Below are 12,597 nucleotides of genomic sequence, written 5' to 3'. Positions count from 1 at the left end.
GCTGGCTGGCTGGCTGGCTGGCTGGCTGGCTGGCCTGCTGGCTGGTTGGTTGGTTGGTTGGTTGGTTGGTTGGTTGGTTGGTTGGTTGGTTGGCTGGCTGGCTGGCTGGCTGGCTGGCTGGCTGGCTGGCTGGCTGGCTGGTTGGTTGGTTGGTTGGTTGGTTGGTTGGTTGGTTGGTTGGTTGGTTAGTTGGTTGGTTGTTTGGTTGTTTGGTTGTTTGTTTGTTTGGTTGGTTGTTTGGTTGTTTGTGTGCATTTTTGTTGTTGTTTAAAAATGGTCATGTTTATGTATGAATGCTTATATATGATTGATCATGGATGTGTGTCCGTCACTTAAGCTGACGTCAATTATTGAAGTGACAAACAAAAATAAATGAATCTAGGTGCGTTGCTGGTTGTGTTGGTCTGTTCAACAACGTTCGTCATCGGAATGATCGTCGTACTTGTCGGTGCGGCCCTACTCAAGAAGTTTGTTGTTGTGTGATGTTACATGTTGTTGTTGTGTGACATCATGTGTTGTTGTGTGATTTTACATGTTGTTGTTGTTGTTGTGATGTTACATGTTGTTGTTGTGTGACATCATGTGTTGTTGTGTGATGTTACATATTGTTGTTGTGTGACATCATGTGTTGTTGTGTGATGTTACATATTGTTGTTGTGTGACATCATGTGTTGTTGTGTGATGTTACATATTGTTGTTGTGTGACATCATGTGTTGTTGTGTGATGTTACATGTTGTTGTTGTGTGGTCATGTTGTAACCGCTAACTAACTAACCATCCCAACAATGAAAAGACACGAGTAACATTTCTGTGTCATGTCTTGCTATAAAGTTATGTCACGTGACATCCTAAGTTGACGTTGAATGTTTCATGGCGTTCGTTTAATTTCAACTCTTACATCTAGTCATCCAGAGAATATTCTAATTTCCTTCTTGCGTGTGTCCCGCAAAAAATGTACAAATTGTTGGCTGCAGTTAACCTATCTGTAGATAATAATGAATGAATGGATTGATTCGCATTGAGTTGCTTACATGAATATAACTTGTTCTTTTTGTTTATAGATGTTCACAAGTGTCTTGTGGTATTTTTTGGGAAAAATAATTTTTAAGCGTACAAATAAAATTAGTAAAAATCTCGATAAACTTCAACAAAACAACCGATGAATTTTTAAAATAAAATTTAGCCTTTAAAAAGAAAATATAAAAAATTGCAACATTTCTGAGCAACCATGAAGAGTATTGAAGGCCAAAAATGTTCAATTTCTGACATCTTGCTAAGGCTTAAGACATGACGAATGCATGTGAGGCACGCTATTAATAATGCATCATCCAGGTGGCCGAAGTCTTCCCACTCCTTCCTGCTCCCATCGTCGCAGCATCCCAACAACAACAACATCATCACATCAACGTTAAGCAGCAACAACACTAACAACACTAATAACAACAAAACCAGCAATTCAACTTTACGCAAAGAAACAATAGTTACATACGGGATGACCGGGAGTAGCGATTTAATATCATTGGGATTTGATCACGTGATTTTGCAAACGTTTGCCTGTGATAAATGCTGCTGCGAATATTGTTCTCCAAACAAATACAACACCTGTTGCCATTCAAAATCCATAAAACATCAACAACAACAAAGTCAGCAGCAACAGCAATTACAACAACTACGGTTGAAGCAACAACAACTCTCCTACAAACAACACTTTATTATGACTGAGTTTCCAACTATATTAGCCAACAACGACAGCATCAACACTGACAACAACAACAACAACAACAACATCGACGACAACATCGCCACAAATGTCGCTAGTGGTAACAGCAGGAAAAAAAACAAACACAACTGGAACGCCATATTTTACGATATAAACGTCACGTCTGATGGTAACGACGCTACTACATTCATCAACAACACCCAAAACGACAATAACTGCTGCAACAGCAATCACAACAACTACAACAAAGACAACAACAATCTTAACAACAATTTCAACATAAACGACAACAGTGTCAAAAATGCTCAAGAAGATATGGTAAAGAATGCAAATTGCGGCTTTCACAAAGCACCTAGTTTGAATAACATTGAGAAGAACATTTGTACAAACAACGATCACAAAAGAAGCAACAACAACATAAACAACAAGCTGGTGGCAGATTGTGCTGATTTTTATTCGTCATCGAAAGAAACGATTGTTGCTAATTGTTGTTGTGAACTGCACCCAGCAACAACAACAACAGCAACAATAGATTTCGATGACGAGCAACAACACCAACAAGAAATGATACTAAAAGAAAATATGAAAAACAGCAAAATGCTACTTGTTAGTATGGTAAAACAGGCTACAGAAGGTAACGATCATTCAACTGAACATTTCTTCAACAAATTCAACAACACTTCAATCGGCGACACTTTTGACGATAACAACAACACAATAAACCACAACAGCAGAATCAGAATGGACGCCATAGCGAGCAGCGGCAGTCTCTCAACGAACCCCGACACACCGTAACAAACCTGATCTCAACTCTCAACACAAACACTACCTAACAACTATTTAGACGGAATCATTCACCGGCAAATCTATTAATATTTATCTTTCAGAAATTGCACGTTGGTGGGTGCTGAAAAATGGTGAAAAATGCCACGCTAACATTCTAACACGCTACTGTAACACCCACCCACAACTCATCTCCAAATGATATCCAATCTAAAATAAATATTTTTTGGATTTTTAAAATGTTGCTAAAATAATTTGCTTAATACTAAATTAATTTTTGGAATTTCAAAATGTTACTTTACCATTTTTCCAACAACAATAAAAGTAATAATAATAACTATCATAAATACTGACATTACAATTGAGATGGTAAATTTATAATATTAATTACTTTTATAGTTATAATAAACAATAATTACTGTTATAATAATTATAAATATTATAATTATCATTGGGATGGTATATTTGAATTATTCATCCGTATACTAATTGTTTGACTCATTTCGGCATGGTTCTTGAAAACCAATCAGTTAACCGATGTTTCAGTTTTTCGCTGACTACTTCACCCCTCTTTTCGACAACTTCTCCGTTCGCTTTCTATAAATTTTATTCTGAAGTTCTCATAAAAAAAAAATAACAAAAACACGAACGAATTTTTTTTAGAAAAAAGAAAAAATCACACACAAATGCAACCATAAATAAATTAAGTTTAAGTTTCTTTTGCTACAATACAAACGCATTAAACGTTACAAATCTTGAAAACAAATTAATTAAATATCAAAGTGATGTAAATAAGTTAGAAATTTTTACGAGTTGGATCGGAAAGCAGGATGCAAGTTTGGCGAAGATCTGTACATGGCGACTACAACATTTGACGCTGTTGTAGTTGTGGTGGATTTGACTGTGGTGGTTTGTGGTTATTATTATTACGATGATGATGATGAGTATTTATATAGCGCTCGTGACAGTTGGTTTTGGTTGTTGCTGTCGTTTTGTAGTTGCTGTTGTTGTGTTTGTATTTTTGTGTTAGATGATGTTTCTTAAAGTGGGGGATGATGACGAGGAAGACGACGAATGAGGTGGTAGCGATGATGACGGAGAAAACGGAGAGGATGGTGGTGTTGGTTGAGTTTTTGTTTGAATTCTGGCTGGAGGAGAAGGTTTCTGACTTGATAATGTGAGTAATGGTGATGATGATTTTGATTGTGAGGAAGACGACGACGGCATATTTACTGCTGGAAAAGATGTGGCAAGAGACGAAAAAAATGAAGAAGATGACGACGGCCAATGACATTCAGTTGTATCAATTTTCAGTGTCTCAGGAGCGACACTTCTCTGACGTTCATCAATTGATGACTTCATTTCGAGGTACGACTGTGATGACGACGGCGATACGGTTGATGACGATGAAAAAGTTGGAATCGATGGTTGCTGCATTGTGAATGATATCGCGGTGGTTGGTTGTGGAACGTCCGCAACAACGTCAGTATCAACCGGCGTTCCCTCGCCAGAGAACTCTTCTACCAGCATTTTGTAAATCTTTAAATTTTGAAGATTGGGACTTTCATCATCGTCGTCCTCATCATCAAAGTCGATGTCGTCGATGTTGAACGTGGAAGGAAGAGGTGTGGCGATGTCTCTGCGACGACCGCTGCCTCGTCTCTTCTGTTGATCCATCTGACCGATATGCTGCTGTAACAGGCGGTCGTCTAGCATCCTACCCTGTCGTACTTTGTTCTCAACTGTCAGTGAGCAGCTTCTTCGCCTCCTGGTCTCCTGTAGGACAAACGTCGTATTCAATGCAACTGCTAATTAAAAATTTTATCTCAATAAATAAAAATTTAATAAATTAGTTATTAATCCCAGCAGTCCAGGTCTCATTGATTAATTTATTTCAATAAATTGAAATTATCTAATCAGTGAAGGAACGTAAATTGAAAATTTTCGAAAAAAAACTATCTGCCAGTGTTGCACATCTCGATTCAGGTTGATGAGGTAGTTGGTTCCAAAAGTCATGGACGTGCAACCATCAATTCAAACAGAAACTGGTTTATCGGGGACATAAATCAGTCGAAAGAGACAAGAAATTAGCGCAAAGTTGAACGTGAGGCAGTCCATACCATCCAGAACAGATCGCCGCTGCAATCTTATCGATGCAATCATCTCCGTGGACAGGGTGGACACTCAATTATGAAAGTTGCAAAAATATTAGCAGCCGTCTGCCTGTTCGTTCCTTGCCGTCGTTGTCTGCGTGTGCTGCTCTGTTTATGGCGCATCAAATTATTTGTTGTCATTGCGTTGCGTGTTGTCGCGCGACTAGTTGTGGTGAGGTGTTGCAACGATTATTTGATTTTGTGTTGTGTTATGTTACAGTATCTTGATAGAGTGTGTTGTTGCGTTACGATGTTGTTGCGCGTGAGTGCATCTGAGTTGTTGTGTGGAGTTGTGACGTAACGTAGCTGTCGTGTTTCAATCAGTTCTTTTGTAAGCGTTTTGGTGAGTTACTTGTTTGTTATCGCGAGATAACTTTTTGATAATATATTGTCGTGATAGTATGTTAAGCGTTGTTGTGGTTGTTGCAACATGTTGTTCTTGCGCTGTATTGAATAGTTGTCGTGTGTAATTTTAACGTTTTGATGGAAGATGTATGAATGTGTGGTTGCAATGTGGTGCGGCAAAGTGTTGTTTTGTATGGAACATCAAAATGTGCGTGTTGTGCGTGTGTTGTTTCAATTTTATCGAGCAGAAATATAAACTTGTTTTAACGTGTTTTTGTTTTGTTACTGTGAAGTGATGAGATGAAACGCCTTCGTATTGGCAAATCTCAAGCCTCAAAATTTATGAGTTATGTGAGATTTAAGATTTGTTCGTTCGAAAAGCTATTCAATTCTATCATATGTTATTAAAAATTATTTGACTATTTATATTTTCATACTATATATATGTAATATATAATATATATAAAAAGATATATATATATATATATATATATATATATATATATATATATACATGTATAGAATAAAAGAATTGATGAATTCAATATATTAAATGGCGTCAGATTTAACGTTATTAAGCGTTAAGAGCGTGATTACATCATTAGTTTAAAGGAGAGTTGTTGGGTCGGAACATCCATCCATCCATCCTACATCCATCTATTCATCAATCCATCCCCCCATCCATCTATCCATCCATCCATTCACTCATTCATCCATCCATCCATCTATCTATCTATCTATCTATCCATTCATCCATCTATCCATCCATCCTGCATCACTGTTATGCCTGATTATGCCTGCATGCCATTCACACGCGCACGCGCACACACACCCACAAACACACACACACACACACCTACTACAATGCCATCTATCACGTTTTACAATCTATCATCTGTTTGAGTGTTGTTTGCATTCTTATTTTCAGTGCGATCTATTCTATATTATTCATTACATCATTAAACACTTTACCGGCTTGATAGTCATTCAGTCGCTGGCTGCAAATACCGTGATGTAGCAACCGCATGGTACCAACATTTCGAAACTTCGAATCACCGGACAGAAAAGTTGTAAGTAGTAAAAGAGCTTTTCGAAAGTTTTTGTTGTAACAAAATGTTGCTACTGAGGCAGAGAAAGCATGATGGTTAGTTAAGCAGAAAAGAAAACAATGAAAAATGAAAGAGCGTAAGCCGAACAGTGTTTTAAACAACAAGAGTTATTTAAAAACCTAATTATAACCGTAAAAAGAAGGCATTTTGTATGAGACATTTGCATGATTGATACATGCGGTTACGTGTTAGTGCAGGCAAGTCACTAATGATAGAAGCAAGTCGTTGAATGAAGCTTCTTGCTCAAGTCGCATATTTTCAACATTTAAATTAATATAATTGTTTGATCTGAGTGAGGATATTTTGCGCAATTGTTTTACAAGGATTTAAGAAGCATACTCGCTTCAAGTGATGCTGCTCATGCACGATGTTATTAATACAAGGGACTTGAAATAGACGTGGCTAATGCGCCAGGCTATGCATGAAAGTTAGTCGAACTTAAAAACTGTTATAATCAGATCGGCGGAAAGATCCAAAATAAAAATGATAACAATAATGACGAAAGTGTCACTAAACATTTTATGAAATCATGGACACGCACATGGGCACACTAATTCACTTTATAATTGCGTTGCCACCAGCGAACAAATGAATAAAAAGTGTTAGGAAATATTTATGAAACAGTTAAAAATGCTTATCGTAATTACATCTAGATGAGGCTAACCAAATCGTGCATGTTTCATCAACTTTTTGCAAAAGCAGGCAGCAGAGCTCAATTTGATGGATCACTCAATCTCCAATTAATTACAAAATATTAATACGAATTATTTTATTTCTCATATTTTAATATAGAACGAGGGTAGGTGTAAACTGTTTGTAATTACGTCGCAAACAGAAGAAAAAATTCATACAACACTGAGCCACGTTTGAAAAATATGAAAACTAATTTGGCAAATTTGAAAAGCAAAACGTGATTTTGAAGTGACTCGCGTTGCTGACATCTTATTATTGCATTAATAATTTAGAGAAAACTGTTTCAATAACTTTTTCAAACTTCTGGATCAAAATGCCCAGCTCAGCGAGATCTTATATATTGAAAATTATTTTCCAAATACTTTTGAATACAGTTTTAAATATTTTACTTACGGTAAAACATGGACGACAGATTGTGATGTGAGCTGAAAAAAAAATCAATCAATCAATCAATCAATCAATCAATCAATCAATCAATCAATCAATCGATCGATCGATCGATCAATTAATTTCTCAAGCGCTACTTCCGCGATGTTCAACAGCGCCCCTCAGTGAATGCTGCAAACGGATAAGTCTTCAGATCTGCTCTGAATTTCGCAAGTGATGGAGAAATAGTTAGAGAAGGAGGTAGAGAGTTTCAAAGAAAAGGGCCAACAAAAGCAAACGCAGATTTAGCATAGGAGTGTTTAACAGGAGTTAAGAAATGAGTACAAGAAGACGATCGTAAACTGGGGTGATTAGGTTAAATTAATATATCTGATGATAGGTACCTAGCAAATAATTTAGATTGACATGTTAACCAACTAACATTTAAAATAATACTTTTTTTAAATATATTTCGTCACTTCATACTTTACAAAAAACTGTTGCTTAGTTGAGAAAACATTTTGAAATACATGCAAAATTTTTTCGTTTAAAACAACATGAATACTGAATGTAGTTAGTAAATAGAAACTCGATACAAACATTGTATTCTAGAGCAGCAGCGTTATTCACCCAATGTTGAGCGCAGAACTGATCACTAATGCACCTCAACATGATGGCAACTTTCTGCTCCAAGATATATGGACATGAGTACGTTCTCAGGGACTTGTTTCTGGCTTGCTGGCTAAAATCTGGATAACTGGGAGTTCGGGAATTCGGATCCCATTCATCAGAAACCCGTTCCTTCTCTGAGGTAGATTGTTTAGAAGAAACATTGTTACGGCGAGAGACTGCACACCTGCTGCCCTGAGGAGGGTGTCGAAGGACCACAGCAGGCGAGTTCGACGTACCTGGATCGTCCTGTGTCGTCTGTGTCCGTTGTGAAGATTGTTGTGGTTGTTGTTGTGATACGTTCCTTTTGTTTTCATTTTGTGGTTTGTTAATCACCTTCTGTTGTTCTGCCATCCTCTAAAAGTTGGAGTTTTTTGGTTCACCAAGGTTCAACCAAAGCAAAGAGTGTGGTAGTATTTATTTTATAATTTCATAAACTCAACAGTTCAACGTGTTTCACAAATAAATATTTTATTATAACGGTACAGTACTCTGTGCATAATAAAAAATCATAATTATATTTGTGTTTGCTGACGCGTTCGTATTGAAAATAACAAAGAAACCTCGTACGTAACTATACAAATAAGTGAGATAGCAGCTATTCACACCTTGCTGATATAATACAGAATACATTCATTCGCTGTTTCAGTTGGAACGTCAAACATTTATAAATAGTAACTAATTATGATATGCAAACTAACGAACAAATGCATGCGTTATATTTATTGCAGTTGTACGTTATACACAGCTGTGACATTATAAATATTAATTATTAATAATTATGAATGCATAATTTATCATGCATTTGAATGTAAATATGAACAGGTAACGTGTGTGTGTGTGTATGTGTGTGTGCGTGTTTGTGTGCGTCTTTGCGTGCATGCGTGCGCGTGTCGTAAGTGCATCTAAATCTCTAGGTACTGAATGAATTTTTGAATATTAAAATATAAATCATATGACTGTCGCCTGTGATGAAGTAAGATGAATAATTAACGTCGATTTGTATGACTTAACGATTACCTCAACCACGCAACGATAGTGTAGATACGCCAAAACGCTTCAACTATTTAGTAGTGATTGATTCAACCACAAAAACATGACTGATTTTTATTTCAATAATTCGAAAACCTGTTTGTCGAAGCCTGCATTATACTTTTACAAAACGTTCGTTAAAAATAAATATAGAAATTTATGTTCAACTACGTAAAGACATTCATTGTTTTTCTAGGTGTAACAATATAACACCGAACAATGGTTAGAGCGGAAGACTTAGCATAATTTTGTTCAGAAGCACAGGCAAGTTCATCGATCGACCTACATGATTCGCTTCATATATAGTGTATATAAGTATATAATTAATCATATATATATATATTAAATATATATATATCCAAAATATATATATATATATATATCATATATATATATATATAATATATATATATATTATATATATAAATATATAATAAATGTGTGTATATTATTCGTATGCCTGAATCCCATGAATCATGTATAACGGTGTGTAAAGCGACGTGAACGTTGTCATCATGAAAAAAATAGATTTAAAAAACGTAACCTCCAACTGTATGGAAAAGTTATCAATTCAACGCATATTAATAGAATGCCAAACATACAGTGACAGCAGGAGTCACCAAATCCTAGCAGGGAGCCAATCAATTTTTAACATTATAAATTTAGTAAACCTGATATAATACATTAGAAAAGAAATGTACTACGACTGACACTGAATAATGCAAGGCTAACTGAACTTTATATAGAGAAACAAAGCCTAATGCGTTAAGATAGCCTTCCAATGCTAAAACGCCGTGGAACCGTAGAAAAGAAATGAACTTATCACCCGACTGACTTGAAACATTAAATATTTTAGCATGAATTATTATAAACGTTACTCAGATAATAATCTTGAGTTCTTATAACTAAGACTAACCAAACAACACGGCTTTATCGTTCCACCCACGGTAAACAGGTTTCTGGTTGGAACAAAGCCTGCTTATTCCCGATTTGGTTCTTTTCGAAAGTTGCACTTGTTTAGAGATTTGGAACAGGTTATAATCCGAACTGTCTGCAAAGGTATATCATGTATTTTCATGCAGCTCCAATAAAAATTACTAAAATGATGATTGTAGGGACATACATCTGAGTTAACCTTCAACCACTAAGTTACAACCGAAGATTTCTCCTCAATTATTAAACAAAAGACAATGCTACACCGCATCACATTTCACTTTAACGACACTTACAAACAAGATACCTGCGACCTCCAAATTAAATTGCAAAATCAAACAAAAACTCAATAATATGTATTGAGATTTTAATATTCGTAAGATAATGACGAGGCAATGTGCGGAATGTGAAAGAGAAACATAACCGACAATATGTACAACAACACATGATGTCATTCACATCCAACCAAAAACAAATTAAAAGTTGTGGGTTAACGATAAACTGTTGGCACATTTTAAATCAATGTTTCTCTACAGCTTTTGTCAGCGGAAGTTGATCCGGCAGAAGATGATGCTGATTTATCTCGGGACATCTTGATTCTTTCTTTTTCTAGCAACAATTTCAACTTTTCATTCTTTTGTTTCATATGTTCGATTGTCCTCAGGTTTTCATTGAGCTTTCCCTGCATGAAGTTCATCAAAGGTACTTGGATGCACTCAACTATCTGAACCACGTTCTTTGTGTACACTGAAACGGTAAAGTTAATGGAATCAATTAAGTCTATATCATGTGCTCTTTCAATAAACATAAGTTGTAACGCCATTCAAACACAAATATCTCAAAAAAAAAACTGAACAATCTAACAAAGAAGTTATAAACACACCTGCTCCATTGTGGAGAGAGCTCGTGAGATCTAAAGAATCTGATTTCGTGCTTTCAAATAATTCTTTCTCTTCTTGCCATATAATTTCATGTAGTTGCTGGTAGGAATCGAGAATTGATGTGCACATAGTTGTTGACGGCGTGATGTGCACGTTTACATCAACTCTCTCGTACCTGATGTGTTTCAAACATAAATTACGAAAGAGTGCATGTAACAGTTGCAGTTTAAGTCATTTCCAGATTTTCTCTAATTTAACATAAATTAGTTTCAAAAACGTTCCAAATTTATCGCTCCCTTCTCTTGCCTTCTCAAAACTTACTTGCTGAGTGAGATAGATAGAAAATTGTGATATCCCTGCCTCGAGTAATTCAATTTCTACCCTTAAATAGATACCCAACTTCAATACCAAACCAACAGGAATACTCAAAGAAATTGTTAAGAAATAGATATAAACTGAGTTGATGTAAAATAAAAAATGAGTACCTTCCACCTGCTAGTACGCTCGATTGAAAGCCACACATCTGAATGTGGTTCGCCTGTTTGAACAACATTTGTAACATCACTATGTTTTTGCATAAGAATTTGATCATTAACTAAACAAAATTATTTATCCACAATGACTGTATAAGCAGTTAGTGTGGTACTTTCCATAAGAAACAAGTTTAATACTTAACATTTTAATGTACATGCATAAATAAGCATCAAAAGTTATTATTAGAAAACTACATTACATTTAAAGACATACATTTGATTTATCTTGGTTAAAGACACTGAAAATTAGACCAACAAATCTGTCGTCCATCAGCTGATATGAGGCTTGTGTCTTTAAATCTGTACAGCGATGTAACATTTATATCCCAAAACTATAACTTAATATAAATATAGGTGCTATAATATAATAACATACCAACACGCAACGTATACAGTTCTGATATAATACACAATACGTATATATGTGATATATCATCAAATTATGGTACCTGAGATGTGACATGGAATGATGATACATTAGAAACGAACCTACATTGGAAGGCCAGACAGTGATGTGTGGATGTGAATGATACCAACCAACAATTCTCATTGGCTTGTTCAACTTTTCACTCAAGTGCTGGGTCAAAGTTTTAATAAAGTCATAATGGCATGGAAACAAATTCTATAATCAGTGTCAATTTCAACAAAATATCTTTAAAAGAAAAAAAATTAGAATTATTGAATACTTTGGTTGATGAAAAAATAAATTAATTATGGTTGATGGTAAAAAAATAAATTTCAAACTTGAACACACCTCAGCATGGTTGGAAGCATTGGAGAGCTGCTCAGGGGAGATTTCAACCCTATCTGGTCGTTTGTCGGAACGCTTCAATATCATGGCTGAGGAAATGTGACAGGTCTCATTTTCACAGTCTATCTTTATTTCATAATTATCAAAAAAAACTATGAAAAATTTTCAAATCAAATCTAAAATGAATGTTTAGTAATTATCAATGAAACATATTCATTAAAAAATAAAATCAAGACAGGATTTGTTTTAAAATTTTGAAAAGCTTACATTGGTAATTAAACTATCTATTATAGAACAAAAAAATGTATTAAATAAATGTTCAAACAAACAACCTCGCCAATAAGAAGACCCATAATTTCTTCTTTCTCATTGGTGAATGCATGAGCAATGCATAATGCATATGTATCAGATGTCAAATAAACATTAGTTAGGACCATTTTCACTGAAATTATGATGTATAATGTATATGTATGACATGCACATTGAATTTATTAATTATTATAAAAATATAAACAAATTCAAATCAATTCAATGTTAAACTAAAAAGTTGCCAAACAAACTCAAAGTGAACAATACAAGACACAAGAGAAGTAAAGTGTAACATGTGTAATTGTAATGAAACAGTAATT

The 12,597-nt window shown here is 35.1% G+C and overlaps 3 protein-coding genes across 3 annotated transcripts in view; 1 reads left to right on the top strand and 2 right to left on the bottom strand.

Annotated features, from left to right (window-relative positions):
• The window catches only part of HELRODRAFT_170233 (hypothetical protein), a gene marked incomplete at both ends in the record, with an annotated part of 9,240 nt that extends 6,725 nt beyond the window's left edge, over positions 1 to 2,515 (top strand). The window contains 2 exons of the mRNA XM_009016061.1: positions 383 to 467; positions 1,333 to 2,515. Of these exons, the coding sequence (XP_009014309.1) occupies positions 383 to 467; positions 1,333 to 2,515 (1,268 nt within the window). The remainder of the gene's footprint in view (positions 1 to 382; positions 468 to 1,332) is intronic.
• A 794-nt stretch (positions 2,516 to 3,309) lies between these two features.
• Positions 3,310 to 8,155, bottom strand: HELRODRAFT_170232 (hypothetical protein; the record flags this gene model as incomplete). Its single annotated transcript, XM_009016060.1, has 4 exons — positions 3,310 to 3,404; positions 3,673 to 4,279; positions 7,770 to 7,975; positions 8,026 to 8,155. 4 exons carry the CDS (start codon positions 8,153 to 8,155, stop codon positions 3,310 to 3,312), a joined length of 1,038 nt encoding a protein of 345 aa, XP_009014308.1.
• Positions 8,156 to 10,425: 2,270 nt separating this feature from the next.
• HELRODRAFT_150937 (hypothetical protein) lies at positions 10,426 to 12,417 on the bottom strand (the record flags this gene model as incomplete). Its single annotated transcript, XM_009016059.1, has 7 exons — positions 10,426 to 10,550; positions 10,687 to 10,859; positions 11,141 to 11,187; positions 11,432 to 11,517; positions 11,707 to 11,794; positions 11,972 to 12,120; positions 12,294 to 12,417. Coding segments are annotated over 7 exons (792 nt in total), but the record flags the coding sequence as incomplete, so codon positions are not given.
• Between the last annotated feature and the right edge of the window lie 180 nt (positions 12,418 to 12,597).

This window comes from Helobdella robusta (assembly GCF_000326865.2).
Source record: "Helobdella robusta unplaced genomic scaffold HELROscaffold_17, whole genome shotgun sequence".
NCBI classification, from domain to species: Eukaryota; Metazoa; Annelida; class Clitellata; order Rhynchobdellida; family Glossiphoniidae; genus Helobdella; species Helobdella robusta.
The sequence above is the reverse complement of the archived record's forward strand: the minus strand, read 5'-3'. Positions and strand labels throughout refer to the sequence as shown.